This window comes from Entelurus aequoreus, linkage group LG26 (genome assembly GCF_033978785.1).
Source record: "Entelurus aequoreus isolate RoL-2023_Sb linkage group LG26, RoL_Eaeq_v1.1, whole genome shotgun sequence".
Taxonomy (NCBI): domain Eukaryota; kingdom Metazoa; phylum Chordata; class Actinopteri; order Syngnathiformes; family Syngnathidae; genus Entelurus; species Entelurus aequoreus.
In genome coordinates this window covers 24861296-24885269 of record NC_084756.1, presented here as the reverse complement: position 1 = coordinate 24885269, position 23974 = coordinate 24861296, and the positions used below count along the sequence as shown (strand labels likewise).

The window sequence follows — 23974 nt, the reverse complement described above, 5'->3', positions numbered from 1 at the left end:
ATGCATAATAAAGAAGGAAAAAAACATATATAAGTCGCACTGGAGTATAAATCGCATTTTTGGGGGAAATGTATTTGATAAAAGCCAACACCAAGAATAGACATTTGAAAGGCAATTTAAAATAAATAGTGAACAACAGGCTGAATAAGTGTACGTTATATGAGGCATAAATAACCAACTGCTATGTTAACGTAACATATTATGGTAAGAGTCATTCAAATAACTATAACATATAGAACATGCTATACGTTTACCAAACAATCTGTCACTCCTAATCGCTAAATCCCATGAAATCTTATACGTCTAGTCTCTTACGTCAATGACATCAATAATATTATTTGATATTTTACGCTAATGTATTCATAATTAAAGCCGCTCCTGAGTTTAAGTTGCACCCCTGACCAAACTATGAGAAAAACTGCGACTTATAGGCCGAAAAATACGGTATGTATGATAGCGGAGATCATAGTCGATGGATGGTAACTTGTTAGACATCAATGAGCTTAAAAGAGGTCAGTATGACTTTGTATTAAATTTGGAAAACCACCACTTGGCGAGCTAAATTTTGCCACTGGGCCCCACTTTGGGCACTTTTGGTCTGACCTAGAACCAAATGTTTACAAAGTTAAAGTTAAAAGTACCAATGATTGTCACACACAATAATAATAATAATAATAGATTTTGTAAAAAAGCACTTTACATTGAGCAAACAACCTCAAAGTGCTACAGTGTATTGAAAAAAATAAATAAATTATAATAATAATAAAAAGATAATAAAAAATAAAGACAAGAACAGCCTAATAGCTAGAACAGTGGTTCTTAACCTGGGTTCAATGGAACCCTAGTGGTTCGGTGAGTCGGCCTCAGGAGGTCAAAACACACCCGACTCATCGTGTAAATAAAAACTTCTCCCTATCTGTGTATTACGGATACGACAACAGCAGAAGTCAGACTGATTTGCAGGTGTGTCATTTGTTGTGAGTTTATGTTGGTTTTGTTGCTTGAACAAGGTGATGTTCATGCACGCTTCATCAAGTGCACCACTAATAAAACATGCTAACACTTTAGTATGGGGAACATATTCACCATTAATTAGTTGCTTATTAACATGCTAATTAGTAACATATTGGCTCTTAACTTGTCATTATTAAGTACTTATTAATGCCTTATTCGGCATGGCCTTATTATAACCCTTACCCTCTAACCCTGGCCCTAACCCTAACCAAATAACTCTAAATTAAGTCTTTGTTACTTACAATATGTTACCCATACTAAAGTGTTACCAAAAACATATAACTTTGTCTTGAATTTGAAAAAATACATTTTATTTTTCACTAAAGAAGGGTTGGGTGAATGCGCATATGAAACTGGTGGGGTTCGGTACCTCCAACAAGGTTAAGAACCACTGAGCTAGAACTAGTATGCATATATCTATAAAAAGGCTTTTTTTAAAAGAAGGGTTTTTAAGCCTTTTTTAAAAGCACCCACAGTCTGTGGTGCCCTCAGGTGGTCAGGGAGAGCATTCCACAGACTGGGAGCGGCGGGGCAGAAAGCCCGGTCTCCCATAGACCGTAGCTTTGTCCTCTGAGGTGTGGCGAAATTATTATCTGCATTTGACCCATCACCCTTGATCAGGTGAGGGGAGCAGTGAGCAGCCCGCGCCCGGGAATCATTTTTGGTGATTTAACCCCCCAAATTCCAACCCTTGATGCTGAGTGCCTAGCAAAGATGTAATGGCTCCCATTTTTATAGTCTTTGGGTATGACTCGGTATGACTGGTATTTTACTATTTTACACCGAAACCGACCCACTTAAAAGCCTCGATTCCCTGTCGCAGTATGGCAGACATAACAATATTCAACATCCATGCATTTACCGGCTGACACGTTGTTTTCATGCACGGTGCATCATACATTTTGAGGTGTTTCCATCAAGAGCAGGCATACAGTGTTAAGATGACAGGTGTACCTAATGCTGTGGCCAGTCGTTTATGTTCACCACGCATGCGCCTTGCGTTTTGCATGTTTGGGGTGATGATTCTAAAAAATGAACACGCTGCTTTGCCAGATAAGCTTGAAAGAGGGCGCACCCTCATCGTCACATAGAGTAGTGAGTATAATTAGCCAACATGGAGAGGGGATTTTTTGATGATGTGTTGAAAATGCATTTTGCACGAAACATTTCGATAAGGCTGCACCAGGCCTAAAAAAAATAATAATGGGATGCATTTTTACACTAAGGCTATTTTATATGCGAGTCCCCATGTGCACTCACCTTAAATCAAAGGCGCATGGCAGCAGCTTCTTCCTAATGGATCCTCTTGTTGATGAAAGAAGATTCTAAATGAATGAATGAATTGATCCAACGCGGCTTATTATCGTATGCATGTGCGCCTTTAAATCCTCTGTCCCGGCGTGTAATGATGCCATATCATGCCTGAAAGGGCGTAGTCGTTCTGTATGCTAAATATTAAATGGGAAGAAAAAAAAATTCTCTCGTTTTGATATAAAAACAACACGTTTTTCATCCACTATTGTGATACATGTCCGTTATTTGACTGTGTGAGGCGCCTGTAATAAAGTGTTTACTAGAATAGAGTGACAGGCTCGTTAGCCAATCAGAGAAGAGCACATTCTTTACGCTGACCAGCTCGTTAGCCAATCAGAGAAGAGCACATTCTTCACGCTGACCAATCCGCTGCCAGGTGCCTCCGTCCTGGTGGAGAGTCTTGAATTTGTGTATCGAGCTGCTGTGTTATCCAACTTCTCTATAAATAACACCGATACATGTTAGTGTCGTGCTCGTATTACTAGAATAACACGCTGGTCATTAAACGGTCAACCACACGCTAGTTTGCACTGGCATTGGAAGTGTAAACAAATGAGTTACAGAAGAAGAATTAACGAAAGACAACACAACAAAAAAATAATTACAAAATAAAAATGTATTTTATTACAGAAACCAGGTCCGGGTTCATTCTTTTTCCAATTCTGAAACGAAAATCAAAAAATAAAATTAGGGCCTTTTTTCGAGTTTTATTATATAGAGGCTTTGCAGCTGACGTCATCAGCCACGTGACATCAGCTTGGCGGCCATCGGCAGATTTTAAATCAAACAAAAAGGGGTTGATTTACATGAAAATATTGCCATAAAATTGGATTTTGTGCTGTTTTACTTTTATGGAGTTTTATTTTTCCAGATAAACACAAAAATTGACAAAAATGCGTGGTTATGTGTGATGACAAATTGAACCGGAAGCAGTATTTTTAGCCTTTGGGTTTAGCATGTTTTTAGCACAACAGTAACATATTTGTTCAGCAGGAGTCATAAAAAACAACTAAAACATTATTTAAAAATAAATAATTTAATTACAGAAACAGGTCCGTGTACTTTCCGTTCATTCTTTTTCCAATTCTGAAATGCAAATCCAAAAATAAAATTAGGGCCGTTTTTTTATTTTAATTATATATGGCAGGTTTTAAAACAAACATAAAGGGGTTGATTTGCATGAAAATATTGCCATAAAATTAGATTTTGTGCTGTTTTACTTTTATGGCGTTTTATTTTTCCACATTAACACAGAAATGTAAAAATATTTGAAAAAAAATGCGTGGTTATGTGAACCGGAAGCAATATTTTAGCCTTTGCGTTTAGCACAACGGTAACATATTTGTTCAGCAGGAGTCCTAAAAAACAAGTTTCGGACCATTTTTTCAATTTTAATTTCTGGAAAAAAAGTTGGACAACTATCAAATGACACTTTTTTATATATAGGACTCCTGTTGAACAAATATGCTAATGTTATGCTAAAAATCATGCTAAAATACTGCTTCCGGTTCAATTTGTGATCACACAGATAACCACGAATTTTTGCACTCATTCTTTTGTGTTTATCTGGAAAAATTCAAATCCATAAAAGCAAAACAGCACAAAATCCAATTTTTTATGGTAATATTTTATTGAAAATCAACCCTTTTTTGTTTGTTTTAAAATCTGCCAAATAAAATAAAAATCGAAAAACGGCCCACCAATCATTTAGTCAGTTCATGTCTATTTTACGGTGGCTTGAAAGTGTAAAACACGTTTGTGCAAACAAATGAGTTACAGAACAAATAATTAATGAAAGACAACACAACTTACAATAAAACAACTAATTAGAAAATACAAAATAATTTAATTACAGAAACTAAAAAAGACAAATAAACTTACAATTACAGACGCCTCTATAAGAAAAAGCAAAACAACTTGCGTTCCAGAAACCGGAAAAGGAATGTCCCAAATTGCAGATTGACAGCTGCCTTAACCAATCATTTACTTCATGTCCGTCTTCACTTCCTCATTCGGCTTCGCTTAAAATGCACCACCTAGTGCACATTTCTTCAATAAACACAGTAAATATACTGCTAACATTACAACGCCAGGGTGTATTTATGTAAATAAGATGGAATTGTGTGTGCGATAAAGGAGGTGAAGAAGAACAACACCAACGCAACGAAGAAGAAGAAGAAGAAGGGTGCGCGTCAATCATGGCCGCTCACCTAATGCGTTGCTTTAATAGATTATACCTTTTATTTATCACATGCCCCGTCTTTGTCGCGGCTTTCTTGAACTTAGAAGAACTGAACGAGATGAAATATGGCATTGAAATTCTCCCCGACCCCGTCATCTTGGGGAAGGTGAGTAAAAAAGGTTGCAATTACGGGAAGCTAGTGGTTAGCTCGTGTGCTAACGAAGCTAACGACTGTTGTTTACTGCTAGTATGGCCACAAACTAACAACTATAGACACGCTGTGGAAAAAAGCGTTGTTCTGCTGTTAACTTCGAAATGAGCGGTGTGTTACGCAGGGGAACGTTTAGAGATGACGATTCTCAACACACTTTTTGACAGCTGTCACAACAACACTTCCTTTTAAACTTGCTGTTTTAACCAACCATAAATGCCGCCAAATTAAAAATCATAAACCTACTTGGAATCAACCCAATGACATCTGTGAATCAACCGCTTTGGTACAATCCTAATATCATTTAATAAAAATGTGGTCAAATGGATAACATGGAAAGACAGAGGTATTACTAAACCCATCCATTTTCTACCGCTTGTCCCTTACGGGTTCACAGGGTGTGCTGGAGCCTATCTCAGCTGCATTCGGACGGAAGGCAGTGTACACCCTGGACAAGTTGCTACCTCATCGCAGGTCCAACACAGACAGACAGACAACATTCAACCTCATCATATTATTAATATAAACTCATTTAAACGATTCAATGAATTAGTTGATCAATATAATATACCCAGAAATATTTTAAAAAAAATTCTATCTCTTTAAAACACGCTGTAAAGAAATGTATATCCTCCAAAAGTATGTCTTTAAATAGCTATGAACTAGAAGATGCACTTTTTCATCAAGATACATTTAGAAATTAATTTAAAAGATTTTATGGAATAATAAATGAACATCATACTAGACATGCAAATGATGCATGTGTTCGGAAATTAATGATCGACTGAAACATTTTGGACGAAAAAGACATATCATGGAATGATATTTGGAAAAATGCCAATAAGCCCTTTAGAAGCATTAAAAATAAGCTGAGTCAATTTAAGATCTTGAATAGATTGTATTTTACATCTCCTCCGCTGTTTGGTGCAGTAGATAGCAAATTATGTATGAAGTGTAGGGCAGCTGAGGGAACTCTTGTTCATTTATTGTGGGAATGTCAGAGAATAAAAGAGTTATGGTTGAAAACAACAAAAGAAGCAATCGCATTCCTAATTCTAAACATCCCAATGACACTGCAAACTTGTATTCTTGGTGATCTGCATCCATTTAGTAACATGTCATCAAAGAGTAAGAATGCATTTCTTTCAATTTGCATCATAACAAAAAGGGTAATACTAAAAAAATGGATAGATGTTGATAGCCCAACTCATACTGACTGGTACACACACATAATACATCCTGACTGGTATACACACATAATACATACTGACTAGTATACACACATAATACACACTGACTGGTATACACACATAATACATACTGACTAGTATACACACATAATACATACTGACTGGTATACACACATAATACATACTGACTAGTATACACACATAATACATACTGACTGGTATACACATAATACATACTAACTTGTATACACACATAATACATACTGACTTGTATACACACATAATAGATACTGACTGGTATACACACAATACATACTGACTGGTATACACACATAATACATATTGACTGGTATACACACATAATACATACTGACTGGTATACACACATAATACATATTGACTAGTATACACACATAATACATACTGACTGGTATGCACACATAATACATACTAACTGGTATACACACATAATACATACTGACTGGTATACACACATAATACATACTGACTGGTACACACACATAATACATACTAACTGGTATACACACATAATACATACTGACTGGTATACACACATAATAAATAATGACTGGTATACACACATAATACATACTGACTGGTATACACACATAATAAATAATGACTGGTATACACACATAATACATACTGACTGGTATACACACATAATACATACTGACTGGTATACACACATAATAAATAATGCCTGGTATACACACATAATACATACTGTCTGGTGTACACACATAATAAATAATGACTGGTATTCACAATCTATGGAAATGATATCAGTAGAAAAAAATGCATTTAGTTTAGATAATGAGTCATATATTGGAATATGCGATCCATTATTTAAATTTGTTTGAACTATCAAATGAACCTAAAATATGATGTATTTTATCTTTGTGTAAAATATTGGACACAATGTGTTGTCAAGTTAATGAGATGTGATGCAGGTTAAGCCACTGTGGCACTATTTTTCTTTTTGTTAAATGTTTTTATTTTTTTAACAAATGGCTGTGATGATTATGTAAATGATTTCTAATCACTGCTATGTTGGAATTCTCATTAATATTGATACTGTTGTTATTATTCATTTTTGTTTGACTTCTTCTGGATTGTCATGTTTGTGTGTCCTCTCAATTGCTCTGTTGATTGCTATTCTGAATGTTGCTGGGTTTGGTTTTGGAATTGGAATTGTATTATTATGGTATTATTGTGTATAATTTTGTTGGATTGATTAATAAAAAAAATAATCATAAACCTCGTTCCTCAGATTATAAACACTAATCCATGTGCTATGCCAGTGTATTGATTGGAATCATTGTCATTGAATCACTATGTGTCCCCCCCCTTAGACCAAGGCAGAGGAGGTTATGATGGTGTCCAGCAAGTACAAGCAAATGTATGAGTGCCGACTTCCAGCTCAGGCGATCCGCTTCCACCAGGACCCGGCTTCAGAGCCGGAAACTCAAGGATACACAGGACCGGACATTCCTGATCTACTCAGCCCAATGCACGATTCCGCCTGTCTAATAAAGGTTGGTGCACACTTCCGATTAGCTAAAAACGATGGTCGCTAATACACAGCCATGATCCAAAACCATAAATATACCAATACTTTGAATAAATAATGTAAACCCCTTTCAAAAAGTTTGCCTTTCGGAAAGTTCCAGGCGTCATGTTGGCATCCCGCTGAAGTCACACTGCAAAACGTCAGTGTTCAAAAACAAGAAAAAAAAATACAAAAATTAGGGGTATTTCACTTGAACTAAGCAATATTATCTGCCAATAGAACAAGAAAATTCGGCTGGTCAAGACTTTCCAAAACAAGTAAAATTAGCTAACCTCAATAAACCCAAAAATACCTTTAAAATAAGAATATTCTCACTAATAACAAGTGCACTTTTCTTGGTAGAAAATATTTTTTGGACCTTTTTGCTCAATATGTTGAAAAATATTCTTAAATAAGTAAATGCTCGTGCCATTATCTTGACATAACGATATGCGCTCGGCATCATGATTTTTTTTTCAACTTTGATGTAAGAAATGATTACTTTAAAAAAGTAGTTTTATACTTGTGAGTGTTGATGACACAGCTTTGCAACACTTGATATTCTAGTTTCAAGCATGTTTTACTCAATATAGCTCATCAAATCTCAGCAACAAGCTGTAATATCTTACTGAGATCATTTCGGACCAAAACCCTTAAAACAAGTAAAACAATCTAACATAAAATCTGCTTAGTGAGAAGAATTATCTTATCAGACAGAAAATAAGCAAATATCACCCTTATTTGAGATATTTCATCTTACTTAGATTTCACTTTTTGCAGTGCAGATGTTTTCAACCATAACTCTTTTATTCTCTGACATTCCCACAATAAATGAACAAGAGTTCCCTCAGCTGCCCGACACTTCATACATAACTTGCTATCTACTAAAGAAAAAAAAAAGCAGTAATAAGAGCAAAAGGTGGCTATTTTGAAGAAACTAGACTATAAAACATGTTTTCAGTTATTTTACCTTGTTTGTTAAGTACATAACTCCACATGTGTTCATTCATAGTTTTGATGCCTTCAGTGACAATCTACAAAGTAAATAGTCATGAAAATAAAGAAAATGAATGAATGAAGGAGAAGGTGTGTTCAAACGTTTGGCCTCTACTGTAGTTAGCGTTGATGTTACCATTGTGTGTCTGTGTTGTCATTCCACATCGCTCAAGCCAAAGCTGTGTTGTTGATGTCGAAGATAGCCGGACAGCTGTTGATGGCTGATGGCTGTCTCTGTTGGCCTAATGGCGCGCAGAATGTCCGATGCTGCGTCCAGTTGCCATTCAAAATCGCTCTCGTCAAAGTCTCCCCAATATGGAGATGTTATTGATGGGGCAGGAGTTGCAGATAAAGTACATCAAACAGTTGTTCTGCCAAAAACTGATCAGCTTGATCGTTGCCGTGAAAATGGAGTCCTGCCAAGATTAGCGCTGTGTTGTTTACATAGATTTCGCCCTTTACCCAGAAACAGAAGTCGTGCTTGGAGAATATTTGTCGATAGCCCCAAAAAATACTATATACAACATAAGACAAATACTGCACTGTAATCATATAATATTTGCATGTAGAATGTTTTTTTTTTTAAACATTTAAAACAATGTAGTGAAGCTGCAACAGAAGTTTAATGTAGCGAGGCATGACTCCTTCTTAAATATAAATAATACATAACACATTTTTCATGTGCCATTTATTGTCCCCTCAGACAAAAGACTGGTGGACCTATGAGTTCTGCCATGGTCAACATATCAGACAGTACCACCTTGAAGGTAAAGAACTTGGCTTTACTTCATGCTATTTTTTTAAGGCTGCTTTTAGACACTTTTTTTTTTTAACTCTTTTTCAGACTCTGAAATCAAAGGAGGCGTTCTTTTCCTTGGATACTTTGAATCTGACTTTGACTGGAACAATGAAACAGCAAAGGTAACACAAACTTACATTTGTTACGTGCAGCATGTGTGTTCCTGACATACAAATACACAGCTTTTGAATAGTTTCATTAAAACAGATCATATTATGATTTTTTTTTCTACATTTAAACCACCTTGTGGTCTACATAACATGTAATGGGGTCCTTTGGTTTTAAATGTTACATGGATTGGTTAACAGATAATCTTCAAGCCGCTTTCTGAACGTATCTTCATGATGCGCCGTTGTTTGGGGGGTCTTATTTACGTGCCTCCACTTCGACTGTGTCTTCTTCCCGTCAGCCATGTTGTAGTTTTTAGCACTTCCACAGCGAGTCTACTGACAGATCTACGTTAGAACCATACGCTACTTTGTATTAGAAAGGGCAACAGCGGACGATGCATGTACATGTACAAGCCAGTCTGCCTCACATCAAGAGGATTAGACAAAAAGAAGGAATTTATCGACTACAGCGTCAAACTACAATACTACTAATAAAAGATCTTCAGGTTAATTTCTACCACATATAAATAATCCGCTGTTGCACGTCACCGATGGGGAAAAAACGTCACAAGTTGTGCAAATTCCAGACGACTCGTTAAGAGGAAGTATGAAGGAAGGCAAGATTGTTTTATAAATATCTTCGCCATGCCTCCATGGTTTGATTTTATGTTTTCGGGACATACGCGGATCCCAAATACACAAAAACAGGTACCAAGAGGTAAAAAAAAAAAAGAAGTTTGTTTTACGTAATAGGTCCACTTTACTATGTTAATGCGGTATCTTACAAAAGTAGTACACCCCTCATGAGAAAATGTAAACATATGTTTTGGAACCTTGTGGTATACAGTATGACTACTTTACAGGCCTCCAAACAACACAGATTGAAACGCTACCACAGTCAGACTTACGTCAATGGCTCCAAGTGTGACATCAATGGGAATCCCCGGGAGGCCGAAGTTCGGGTGAGACTTTGGAACAAATACACATTCAATTGATGCAATGCAGTTCTACACCTCTACATAAACATATTAACCACATACAACATATCACAGCTATTATTTAGATCAGAAAGTAAAATTTTATGGTTGATTACACAATTTTTTATATTATTTTTTACATATATTTTATATTTGTATATATTTATAATTTATTTATACACTACCGTTCAAAAGTTTGGGGTCACCCAAACAATTTTGTGGACTAGCCTTCATTTCTAAGAACAAGAATAGACTGTCGAGTTTCAGATGAAAGTTCTCTTTTTCTGGCCATTTTGAGCGTTTAATTGAGCCCACAAATGTGATGCTCCAGAAACTCAATCTGCTCAAAAGAAGGTCAGTTTTGTAGCTTCTGTAACGAGCTAAAGTGTTTTCAGATGTGTGAACATGATTGCACAAGGGTTTTCTAATCATCAATTAGCCTTCTGAGCCAATGAGCAAACACATTGTACCATTAGAACACTGGAGTGATAGTTGCTGGAAATGGGCCTCTATACACCTATGTAGATATTGCACCAAAAAGCAGACATTTGCAGCTAGAATAGTCATTTACCACATTAGCAATGTATAGAGTGTATTTCTTTCAAGTTAAGACTAGTTTAAAGTTATCTTCACTGAAAAGTACAGTGCTTTTCCTTCAAAAATAAGGACATTTACATGTGACCCCAAACTTTTGAACGGTAGTGTATATATATTTTTATACATTCCACCTGTAATTTTTCCACAAATTCAAATGTCTTTGAATAGACATTAGCATTGGTTTATAAATGACAGTGACATGGCTAGCCTATTCACTGTACCTTATAAAAATAATTATACAGTATTGTTTCTGATAATCTTAGCATTTATGATAGCTAGCTGTTAGCGCTCAAGTTATAAGCTAGAGATTAGCACTCTTGTTGCCAGCTTGGCTATATTTTCTGTATTCTTTGAATATCCTCATTTCAAAATAACAAGATACTTTTAGGATGAGTTTAATTTGACATATTTTTATACAAGTTCCATAAGTAGGGGCTTCCCGCTCCGTCTCTCCCTCAGTTTGGGGGTCATTTGCCGGGAAAACGTTGAAGACCCCTGATTTAGATGATGCAGTTTGTTTTCTTTCCCCTTCAGTTTGTGTGTGAAGACGGTTCGACCGACTACATCGTCCGAGTGGACGAGCCCCAATCATGTCGCTACGTGCTGACCGTTCATACAAGTCGCACCTGCCAGCATCCCTTACTGCGGCCCCCTTCTACTGCCAAGCCTCAGGGGATCGTGTGCCAGCCAGCACTAAGCGCTCAACAGTACATGGACTACGTCAAAGCGCAAGTCTGTAAGTTCTCAAAAAGCAAAATTACATGTTTTTAACATAATGGAAGCAGTGTGTGTTCGGAGTCTTTGTGTTTATGTGAAAATGCTCTTGTTTATTTCTGGTTATTCCCAGCGGACACAAAGCGTAAAGTCGAGAAAATCTCAGAGGAGCTCAGGAATCTTGATGAGATGTTGGCTGGTAATGAAGAGTCGGAGTCACCTGTGGAAGTAACTGCAGAAGAAACCTCACCAGAAGCAGGCTCTGATGACCCAGACCAGTTGGACACAAAAGGTGCACAAAAGTTCTCGAGTCATTAAGGAGCGGATGGACCGAATGTTGTGTGTAGGGATGTCCGATAATATCAGACTGCTGATATTATCGGCTGATAAATGCTTTAAAATGTAACATCGGAAATTATCGGTATCGGTTTCAAAGTTATCGGTATCGGTTTCAAAAAGTAAAATGTATGACTTTTTAAAACGCCACAGAAGAAGTACAGAGCGCCAATAAACCTTAAAGGCACTGCCTTTGCGTGCCGGCCCAATCACATAATATCTACGGCTTTTCACACACACAAGTGAATGCAAGGCATACTTGGTCAAAAGCCATACAGGTCACACTGAGGGTAGCCGTATAAACAACTTTAACACTGTTACAAATATGCGCCACACTGTGAACCCACACCAAACAAGAATGACACACACATTTCGGGAGAACATCCGCACCGTAACACAACATAAACACAACAGAAGAAATACCCAGAACCCCTTGCAGCACTAACTCTTCCGGGACGCTACGATATACACCCCCCCCCCCCCCAACCCCGCCCACCTCAACCTCCTCATGCTCTCTCAGGGAGAGCAAATTCCAAGCTGCTGTTTTGAGGCATGTTAAAAAAAATAATGCACTTTGTGACTTCAATGATAAATATGGCAGTGCAATGTTGGCATTTTTTTCATTAACTTGAGTTGATTTAATTTGGAAACCTTGTTACATTGTTTAATGCATCCAGTGGGGCATCACAACAAATTAGGCACAATAATGTGTTAATTCCACAACTGTATATATCGGTATCGGTTGATTAAGTGTTGGACAATATCGGAATATCAGATATCGGCAAAAAAGCCATTATCGGACATCTCTAGTTGTGTTTTAAAAAAACATTGGGCGTTTTGTTTCTTGTTTGGTACAAAACATCTCCTTTATTTTGTAGCAGATATTGCTGACGTGTCTGAGGATGCCATATCAGAAGAGGCAGAGGATTCTACATTTTGGGAGGGAGTATCTAAACCAGAAAGTTCAGAATCAAGCACTTCTCACCAGGTGAGCAAGGTACACACACCCACAGGTAAAAAAGATCAATCTTTACAGAGAATTTACTTGTACAGTACAGTGGAACCTCGATCCACCAACACCTCTATTTGCGTTCTTTTCGGTTTGCGAACGTTTACAACGCGCCAAATATGTCTCTGTGTGCACGGACGAGGGTTAAGTTTGTAACTCGGAAACTGGCAGTGTGTTCAACGAGGCCACACATATTCCCAGACACAAGGTACAATTATTTTTATAATATATTGTTATGTTATGTATCTATCTATCTTCAAAATGTGTTTTTATTACTAAAATAGGGACTTTTGTTGACGCTAGAACTAATTATATATGTTAACATTAATTCTTCTGGGGAATTTGTTTTTGTATTTCTGTTTATGCACCACTAGAGGGCGGAACTTGAACATTTGGTTTTCCCCACAGGCATCTGATGAGGACATGATCTCACACACAGACAATGAAGTCACATACGAAGAGAATGAAGGTATTGCTTTCTAAAACGCACATACGTTTTATTTTGGCGCCGTTCTGCGTATCAATGCTCTCCCAATTGTGTTTCTGTTCCAGCTGAAAATTTCAATTTCAAAATCATCACTGACCCAGCAGACCTGATGAAATTTGTCCAGCATCTCAAGGAGAGTAACAGAAAGGTTGGTGCTTGCTTAACCGACATTGTCCGTCTTTGCGGTGAATCTGTGCTCCAAGTCTGTGCGTTTTTTTTTTGTGTGTCTTGGTAGAAAGCGCAAAACCAAGCCAAAAGTCTAGCGGAGGAACAAGAAAGGGAAAGGGTGTCAGTGCAGCGCAGCAAAGATGAGGGAGAAGACGATGAAGATGAGCGACTGCTTCAGGAGTTTGAGGATGAGATGTCGGACCTCTCAGTGCCGGCTGATAAAACTGATGAGATAAAGGAGAAAATGCATAAGGAGTTTGACAACATCATCGATGAGGTAACACAAAAACACACAGCGGAACGTTTACAAAAGTCAAACCTAATCTGTTCCGGAATACTGAACATTTTTTGTCGTTAGAAACAATGGCAGTCTGTTCTAAAGTCAAACTGTCCCCGTCATAAAACCTTTATTAACTTTACATATGAATACATAATGTGAAGGTGAATCCATGAAGATGCATAACTGTATTTGTTGAGGTCTTTTGAATGCTGCTGATTCACACACACACACTGGTTGAATTCCAAATTGAACAAGCTTTGAGCTGTTTTTGCCCCAAATATACGATTTAATGATATATATTTTGCAGACAATAGAGCTTTTCATACTACGGTTGTATCGTGATAATGCATGTTGATGATACATTCTAGCTCTGTCCCGCACATTCGGCAGCAACAAGCGATTTAACGCGTCCTCAACGCACTGGCATTCTCGCTAGAAGCTAACGTCCCTCCACAGTGCACAGCTACTTCTAAGTAATGCTCGCCTACATGGCGGCAAATAAACTAAGTTTCTTATTAAGTTACTGTGGAGTTTTCTTTCCTCCGGGTTCCTCGGACCACCAATCACCGACATGACAGCTCCGTTCAGGGTTTAGAACAGTGGTCCCCAACCTTTTTGTAGCTGCGGACCGGTCAACGCTTGAAAATTTGTCCCATGGACCGGTGTATTTAAAAAAAAAAATATTAATAATTTTTTTTTTTTTTTTACATGAATAAATACAATCATGTGTGCTTACGGACTGTATCCCTGCAGACTGTATCGATCTATATTGATATATAATGTATAAATTGTGTTTTTTTATGTTGATTTCATAAAAAAAAAAAAAAAATTTATATATATATATTTTTTTAAATTTCTTGTGCGGCCCGGTACCAATCGGGCCGCGGCCCGGTGGTTGGGGACCACTGGTTTAGAACACTTGTTTTATTTTTCAATAAAGTATTTTTGGTTGGGCTCTTCAGCAAGTGTCTCTTCTTCTGTCTCGCGCTCCAGCTCCACCACCTCTCTCCTCCCCGGCTGCTGCCTTTTAACAGAGCGACAGGTGATTAGATAAGCAGGCCCTGGTGGGCCATCTACGCACCTGTCACTGATCTCGAAGCCGGTCCTGGCACACCCCGCTTCGCTGCAGGTCCGCAGGCCACGCCCCCCTCCACAGTTACTTTATCACTGAAGGACGAGGAATAGTTAAGCATTCTACACTACACACCATAGAAGGATATGCTAACTGCTAGTTAGAGCTCTTGTGGTTAGATCGATGTTTTTTATTATCAACAAATCTTTTGTTGGTTTTGTTATTGTTTACAAGCTGAGGAAGCAAATCTCTCGACACAGGAGGACTTTAAAGGGGAACTGCACTTTTTTGGGAATTTTGCCTATAGTTCATGATCCTTATGAGAGGCATGAAGACAAAAGTTTATTTTTCTTTTTGCACAACTAGTTCTAGGTGGATAACAATGCACCTAATGGTAACAATCGATTCTACTTGTAAATCACTTTAAAAAAAAAAAAAAGCTTTCAAAAACCGCCAACAACCTGTATAATAACCAAGCTGTAGCGACATTGTTATTGTAAAAGTGAACATGGAGGAACTCTTTTTTTCCAGCAGTGTAACGCATCGGCATGCTTCGGTATTAGCCGTAAAAGCCAGATACGGCAAGAGATAAGCTAGCCTCTGCGTCAGCGCCCGAATCTCGTTTGCGTTTGTAATGCACAACACAGTGCGATAGGACACCAATCTGTACTGACTGAAAAACATGAACAATCACATCGCAGTATCTGTAAAGTATTAGCCCACATTTCATGTTTTTTTTTTTGTACACAGCTAGCTCGACAGTGTATGTCGCTGTAATAACAAGCATGACGTGCCGCGTGTATCATGATCAATATAATAGTGACTCACTCGATGAACAGTTGTGTGTTTGGTCCAGCTGGATGTTTTTTCTGATTTATTTTGAGTAAGCACTCCATTTATGTCGAAATAGCCTGGCTCCAAGTTCAACATTTAGAGCGTCAAAGTCACGTCGTCCTCACTTCCGTCTGCTCCTATGTTCCACCCTTTCTTCTAGAGCAGCAGTTCATCCTCCGTATATTCAGCTTCAAAAAGATAAGGTTGTTTCCGTTGTCTGCTACCAAGTCTGCCATGATTAAAAAAGACTTGCGTTTGTTTGTGGAAGTAGGACACACCTTTGTTGCCGGAAGTCGGAAACGCGCTGCAATGAAAACGGAAATGAATGCGCTGAGTAAATCAGTTCCGGAAATGTTTAAAATGACCAAAAATGTTTAAAATGACCAAAGTTCCCTAAATATTGTACATAGTACATATTGTTATGAACGTGTCTGTTCCTACATTATATACAGGTACGTACTTGCAGTGTGTATATAAAATATTGGAGGGTTTTGAAGTTGTTGAAGAGGGCTTTGAAGTAGGGATGTCCGATAATGGCTTTTTTGCCGATATTCCGATATTGTCCAACTCTTGATTACCGATACCGATATCAACCGATACCGATATCAACCAATACCGATATATACAGTCGTGGAATTAACACATTATTATGCCTAATTTGGACAACCAGGTATGGTGAAGATAAGGTCCTTTTTTTTTTTAATTAATAAAATAAAATAAGATAATTAAATTAAAAACATTTTCTTGAATAAAAAAGAAAGTAAAACAATATAAAAACAGTTACATAGAAACTAGTAATGAATGAAAATGAGTAAAATTAACTGTTAAAGGTTAGTACTATTAGTGGAGCAGCAGCACGCACAATCATGTGTGTTTACGGACTGTATCCCTTGCAGACTGTATTGATATATATTGATATATAATGTAGGAACCAGAATATTAATAACAGAAAAAAACAACCCTTTTGTGTGAATGAGTGTAAATGGGGGAGGGAGGTTTTTTGGGTTGGTGCACTAATTGTAAGTGTATCTTGTGTTTTTTATGTTGATTTAATAAAAAAAAACCACAAAAAAATGATACCGATAATAAAAAAACTGATACCGATAATTTACGATATTACATTTTAAAGCATTTATCGGCCGATAATATCGGCAGGCCGATATCGGACATCTCTACTTTGAAGGATGCAACAGTGACTCCTATTCGCCCCATCTTCCAAGTTTTTTTTTGTCATGTTTAAAATCCTAAAAAAAAGGCATTTGTGTTCTTGTCTCATAATGATTGTGAACGATAGGCAAAATTCCGAAAAACGTGCAGTTACCATTCAAGGGCAAAAACCAAAGATTTCAAATCAGAGCCGATAGTAGGAAATCATTTTAATATTGAATTCATGTTGTTACACCACCATCTTATGTTTTTGTCTGATTTAGAATCTTTATTAAAAAGGTAATCCTTCAATGATATTGAAAATTGTAAGTATAAGTATTCAGCATTGGTAGGACCGATACTGCTCCTGTAACGATTTGGTATTGGATCCATACTAGAGATCGACCGAAATGTTTTTTTCAGGGCCAATATTCATACTTGCCAACCTTGACACCTCCGAATTTGGGAGATGTGGGGGGTGGGCGGGGTCGGAGGTGGCGGTGCCGGGGCGCGGGGGAGGAGTATATTTATAGCTAGAATTCACTGAAATTAAAGTATTTCTTATATATATAGTACAGTAAACAGTAATGAAAACACAGTTGTTCTACTAACTGTACTGTACTTGGTGCTTACTTAAAAAAAAAATAACACTTACTTTTCACTATTTGAGTAGCTTTTGTTCTGCCATTTGAGTATTGGCGAGCGATCACTGAATCCGGGAACATATCCTTCACGGATTTGTTGAAAACATCCGCAAATGAGAATGGAATGATGGGAATCCGGATGTTGTGTGTCAGTGTATTGTAATAATCCCAGGAATGTAGGCTCATACGACTTCTTTGTTTGTCTTGTCTTTATTGCACAAGATGTCATTCAACCACACAACAGCTCTAATGTGTGTCTATCCCTTTTACCGGCAAAACTCGAACACCCACTTCCTATTAACAACGTAACTTCCCTATCTCTCCCGGAAGTCCCGCCCCCCAGCCAAAGTCATTGGCTAACACCCCGTAGCCAGCCGCTACAGTATTAACGTGCCAGCTGGAATAAACACACGCTGAGAAATAACTCCGTGCCTGCCTACTTTATGGGTTATAGATAAAGCTATGGATAACAGAGACATATATAATAGTCTCCTTTTCAGGTGAGAAACGACGCTAAAGGCAGTGCCTTTAAGGCACGCCACCAATATAGTTGTCCGGCTGGAAATCGGGAGATTTTCCGTAGAATGGTTGTCCCGGGAGATTTTCGGGAAAGGCACTGAAATTCGGGAGTCTCCCGGACAATTCGGGAGGATTGGCAAGTATGCCAGTATTAGTAGTCAAGGAGGCCGATAATCCATATTTCAAAGATCAAGAATTGCAGCACGCTTAATAACAGCCCTGGTCAGAGCAGCAGTCCTGTCTCACGCAAATGAGACACCGCTCACAATTTCACACGAGGTGGTTACTTGAGCGACCCAAATATGTGTCTTAAAGCAGTTGGACATACCAACGCCCTGCTTACAACAAACTGATTTGAGCTTTTCTTTGGTTGTGCAGGCACAGCAGGAATTGGAGACAGAAGGGCTGAAAGGCGAATTTGATCGCACTCAGGCGACGCAAGCACTGGGGACGACCCTCGATAAGCTCCTTGACCATCTGGAGGACAAAGACGAGCAGGACCCTACGGAGGAGAAAACGGCATCAGCTCAAAGAACCAACGACCCGACCCGCGGCAGCCCCAGCTTGGCTCCAAAGCAGCCCGGTAACCTGGCTGACTGTCGTCACTTATTTCCCCGCTTCCATCCTCATCACGTTCCACCCATGTGCACGTTGTCAGATGTGCTCGTAACATTCCACCCCAGAATAGGCACACACATGGATTTGATGCCAAGAGAAAATGACGCCATACAGCTGATTGTTAGACTTCAAATGTCCTCTCGTGCCATCTGTACACGTGCGGATTCTCGTTTTTGACAATCGGTTTTGTGCCTCTTTTGTCTCGTCACCCCAGACCAAGACGCTGATGACCATGTTAAGATCAAAATAACTAAGTATAAGACAGGCAGCAGCCCTGATGGCGATTTCAGAGTACAGGAGTTGGGCAAAGGAGATCCCCAGTGGCAGCACATAAAGGACGTGGTTAAAGAACAGCTAGAAAAAGCAGGACTGAAGGCCGAAGGTATGAATGGCTAGCGTTAAAATTATTTTACGGCCTTTTTTTCCCTCCTCTTCTGTCTCTAATCCTGGCTTTTTTGCTTCTTTAAACTTTTTTTTCCCTAAAGAACATAGTATAAGCACATATTTTCCCTTAAATGATATGTGAGGAGGATTGTTTGGTAATCAAGACATTCGACCTATAAGTTGTTGCATTGTTGGGCTTTAGACCAGGAAGTCTACATCTTTACAGCACAAAAATGACATCAAAACTTCCTTGCTCGGTGGCGGTAAATGAAAGTCCATCCATGTGTGTGCTGTCTGTCATCCATTCTTCATTCTTTGTAGATATGTGTCAAAGGTAGCGCTTGAATTGAACAGGAAAGTGCCTCCCCGGAACCCCTCTTCTTTTCTTTTCTAGGTAAAATTGAGGTGAAGATCTTGACACGAAAGAATGCAGAAGAGGCAGGTGATCAGTGGCTGACCGAAGAAGATACAAAGTCCTTCCGAGAGCTCCTCATAAACCTGCTGGTAATTTGAGTTATGGTGTACTATTTTATAGGCTTCAGTTCATTGGATTCCTTCCCGCCTGAATGGAAGCTTTTACACCTTATTAACAGGTTCAAGTAGAGGTCCTGTCATTTGTCTAAAAATTGAGTATTAAAAAACTTACAATAACTTGAAACTGACAACATTTACCCTATTTTTCGGACTATAGTTCGCAGTTTTTTTCATTGTTTGGCCGGGGATGCGACTTATACTCAGGAGCGACTTATATGTGAAATGATTAACACATTAGCGTAAAATATCAACTAATATTATTGATGTCATTCACGTAAGAGACTAGACGTATAAGATTTCATGGGATTTAGCGATTAGGAGTGACAGATTGTTTGGTAAACGTATAGCATGTTCTATATGTTATAGTTATTTGAATGACTCTTACCATAATATGTTACGTTAACATAGCAGTTGGTTATTTATGCCTCATATAACGTACACTTATTCAGCCTGTTGTTCACTATTCTTGATTTATTTTAAATTGCCTTTCAAATGTCTATTCTTGGTGTTGGCTTTTATCAAATACATTTCCCCCAAAAATGCGACTTATACTCCAGTGCGACTTATATATGTTTTTTTCCTTCTTTATTATGCATTTTCGGCAGGTGCGACTTATACTCCGAAAAATACGGTTTAAGAAATATTCTTGGAAATTAGATGTCCTTTTCTTTATTTCTTACAATGAACAAAGAGCGCACAGTCTACCAAGTCAAATTCCTTGTGTCGTAAACATACTTGGCCAATAATGATTATATGGGACAAATGATAATTTTTATCTACATTTAAAACACCTCCCTGTGGTACAGATAATATGTATTGAATATTCTTTGGTGACAATTTTGCTCTACAGACACATTTATAACCTACGTTCTGCGTATGTCTGCAGGATGTCTGTTTCTGGAGACGTTCCTAGATTGCAAATTAAACCACGCCCCGCCCTTTCCAACAGTATCTGAATTTGTCTTTTGAGAATGTACACTATCTAAATATATATTTCGAAGATGACCATCGCTGCTATTTTTTTTTCCCCAGACACAGCTGAAAATAAACTTCATGAACAATATATAGATTCAACATTAGGCACACCTAATAATAATATAATAATACCTTGGTGGGAAGAGCGCTGGCTGGCAGCTTATGCTGAATGTCCAAATAAGTACGTCCACTTTACTGTAATGTCACATCATAGCCAATCTTAAAAAAAATGGCTGCAAAACACAGTGGGCAGAGCAGAGGCTCAATTGCAGGAACCTCATGATTTGTTGCTTTGGCATTGTTTAACATGAGTAGCCAACATTATAACAACATTTAGAAGTAACTCTTTGGTTGTAACCAGCAGTGTTGGGTTAGTTACTGAAATCAGTAACTAGTTACAGTTACTAGTTACTTTATTTCAAGAGTAACTCAGTTACTAACTCAGTTACTTACACCAAAAAGTAATGCGTTACTGTGAAAAGTAACTATTTAGTTACTTCTTCTTTTTTTTCTTTTTTTTTTTTTAAGGCTCCCATTAATGCTTTAGCTTTCATTTCAGTACTGTTATTGCACTGGAGAATAATACAATCTGTTGATCAACTTGACATGCATTTGCATCACTGAACTCAGAAAGCAATGTGGTCTACATACAACACACAAACAATGTGGTCTACATACAACACACAAACAATGTGCTCTACATACAACACACAAACAATGTGCTCTACATACAACACACAAACAATGTGCTCTACATACAACACACAAACAATGTGGTCTACATACAACACACAAACAATGTGGTCTACATACAACACACAAACAATGTGGTCTACATACAACACACAAAGACAAAGATATGTTTCAAAGGGCCAATTTATTTCAGGCCAGAATAAATTGACAAAACTATTTTAAATAGCTGCAACATAATGGCACCTTGACTTTAACTTTAAGTAGATAGGATCTTTGAGACAAGACACAACTTACATTTAACTAAAATGTTATTTTCTTTGTGCTTGACAAAAGAAAAGTATTGAGAATGTCTCCATGTTAAGAAACTCGACTACTGGCTTTGCCATGATGTCTTGTTAGTTGTTATGAGAGTAGCGTGTGTGTGTGTGTGTGTGTGTGTGTGTGTGTGTGTGTGTGTGTGTGTGTGTGTGTGTGTGTGTGTGTGTGTGTGTGTGTGTGTGTGTGTGTGTGTGTGTGTGTGTGTGTGTGTGTGTGTGTGTGTGTGTGTGTGTGTGTGTGTGTGTGTGTGTGTGTGTGTGTGTGTGTGTGTGTGTGTGTGTGTGTGGCCCTTTAAGATATGACAGCATGTGAGGTGAGTGACGTCAGTGAGTGAGTGGACGAGAGAGGTGAGGGAACGGCGACAGTGAGTGCGTGCATGTGCTCTAGCTTGGTGGATGGCTGCGTCCAATAAAGTCACAAAGTTGCAACAAACCGCCGGCCTCGTCATTCACCCTCAACTGTAAAGACCCACTTCCGGGTAAAGTTAAGGTTGTTAGCCCCGAAGTACATAGGCTCTGGAGGAACGTCTCGCCTGCGCTCCTCAACTACGGTCTGGGAGCCCCCCGCCCCCACCCACAGAAAGCACGCCTCTTCTTTTCCTTGTGACACAGAAGGACGACACCGCAGCGCTTCAATAAAACACACTCAGATCTTCTGTTTTTTAGCCGATACTGCGTTATTTTACGTTATTTTTTATGTAGTAACGCATCATGTAGTAACGGTAACTGAGTTACTGAATATAAAAAATAACGCGTTAGATTACTAGTTACCGCCGAAACTAACAGCGTTAGTCCCAACACTGGTAACCAGTGTATATTATGATACCTGTTATGGTTGTGTCTAATAAAGATCTGCCCGAGGCCTATTAAGTGATTTTTTGTTTTGTTTACACAGACTGGAGGAACAGATGAAGTCTACAAGGAACAAAAGCGGCTGCAGGAGTTGGAGAACAACTACAAGTTTGTGTGGGGCGAGGCCAAGGAGGAGTCCCAATCCTCAAGCGCCTCTGACTCGGACGACGTGGATTTATGAGCCCCCACGGCGCGTTCAGCGTGGCCACTGTGAAGGTGGGCAATGAGGACTCTCGACATGCAGCCTCCAGCTGACGCAGTGATTCATTAATTGCTAATAAAGCCGGCAGGTGATATGGCCTCACATGTATGCTACCTTCAGGAATCAGGAAGCTTGTCTGGAGTGTCCAGTTCGGGTTTTTAGTGGGTACATAAGATGTATTTCTTGAATGAGTAATGCATTTTCCCATATTTTTGTGGACTCTTTTCCTAGATGGCTGCAGAAAACAGGTGATGTACGATATTTTTTTGAAAGAAACACTTCAGTGGAGGAATGGCGCCTGCCACACTACACCCTTGCACTGGTCATTCACCTTCTAGATGTGGTGGCGTCTGAATGTTGAAAACACTTTAAAAAGCACTTTAGCATTTTAGACAAAGATATACAGTAAGGTTGGCTCTGAAAGGTGCGTTCACAGGACACGTTTTGTCCCTCCAATAGAAAGTTATTTAATTTTCATTCATTTAGTTCTTGGAAGTTACAATGCCCTTGAAAAAATAATGTACCAAAAAGGCTCTTTTCAAGGTGTATTTAAAGGGCTGATTTTCTGTGAATAATAACGGCTCATATTGTATATACTGTAGTTTTTGTGTCTTTTTTTTTCTTCTAATTTTGTTAATTCGGTTGTCTTAGCACAGATGTGTATCTGAGTGAACAATGAGTGCAATGTTGTATGCAAGTCAGACTATGCGAGTAGATAATACACCCTCCTTTAAAAAGATGTTCATGCAAGGTTTACAAAGATCAGGGAAGAAGTGTCCGTGACCTGCAGTAGGTTTAATCAAGTCTATCTGATGTGACCCTGAATTGTCAAACCGTAATTCCTTCGCGATCATAGTGGAATATATCTAGGAGCATAAGTGCCATAACGTTTGTGTGGGGCTGAGCGGCACATTTGAACTGCCTACGATTTGACACAAAGCAGGTTGTGTATTTTGGTAGCTTTCGTGGGCTTGTATTGCTACAAACCCCTCTAAAATAAAACCAAGGCCCATGTTAAGCTTTGTACGGTCTTGGAGTACTATTTGAAATAAAAGTACCAATGTAGTCCTACCAGTCTTATTGCATAATTACATCATAACTACAGTAAATACTTCTAATGAGTCAGTTAATTGCAGAGTGGCTGACTGACAACTAAAGTGGCACACATTTAAACATCAGAGCCTCAATCCATGTCAGCAAACATTTTTGTGAAAAAGTATTTGCGTA

At 38.4% G+C, this 23974-nt stretch overlaps 2 protein-coding genes across 5 annotated transcripts in view; one reads left to right on the top strand and one right to left on the bottom strand.

The window, feature by feature from the left end:
- The window catches only part of b4galnt1b (beta-1,4-N-acetyl-galactosaminyl transferase 1b), a 44167-nt gene extending 41575 nt beyond the window's left edge, over positions 1-2592 (bottom strand). The window contains exon 1 of the mRNA XM_062038023.1: positions 2275-2592. The gene's annotated coding sequence lies outside the window, so the exon portion shown is untranslated. The remainder of the gene's footprint in view (positions 1-2274) is intronic.
- A 1720-nt stretch (positions 2593-4312) lies between these two features.
- On the top strand, positions 4313-23974 carry os9 (OS9 endoplasmic reticulum lectin). 4 transcript variants are annotated; one of them, XM_062038314.1, is made up of 16 exons: positions 4314-4676; positions 7288-7470; positions 9184-9247; positions 9325-9401; positions 10253-10351; positions 11498-11699; positions 11811-11969; positions 12892-13001; positions 13431-13491; positions 13575-13657; positions 13745-13954; positions 18551-18755; positions 19005-19172; positions 19569-19678; positions 22589-22761; positions 22979-23928. In XM_062038314.1, exons 1-15 carry the CDS (start codon positions 4527-4529, stop codon positions 22724-22726), a joined length of 2019 nt encoding a protein of 672 aa, XP_061894298.1. In that variant the 5' UTR covers positions 4314-4526; the 3' UTR covers positions 22727-22761; positions 22979-23928. The 4 variants fall into 4 exon arrangements, with proteins under 4 accessions (XP_061894299.1, XP_061894300.1, XP_061894298.1 ...); XM_062038315.1 differs by having other exon boundaries at positions 4313-4676; positions 12895-13001; positions 22589-23930; XM_062038313.1 differs by having other exon boundaries at positions 22589-23927.

Excerpts from the sequence above, each read along its gene's own strand:
- os9 (XM_062038314.1), top strand. The coding sequence starts at position 4,527 with ATGGCCGCTCACCTAATGCGTTGCTTTAATAGATTATACCTTTTATTT. Across the intron at positions 7,471-9,183 it reads ATTCCGCCTGTCTAATAAAG|ACAAAAGACTGGTGGACCTA; the intron begins GTTGGTGCACAC and ends TTGTCCCCTCAG. Across the intron at positions 11,700-11,810 it reads CTACGTCAAAGCGCAAGTCT|CGGACACAAAGCGTAAAGTC; the intron begins GTAAGTTCTCAA and ends GGTTATTCCCAG.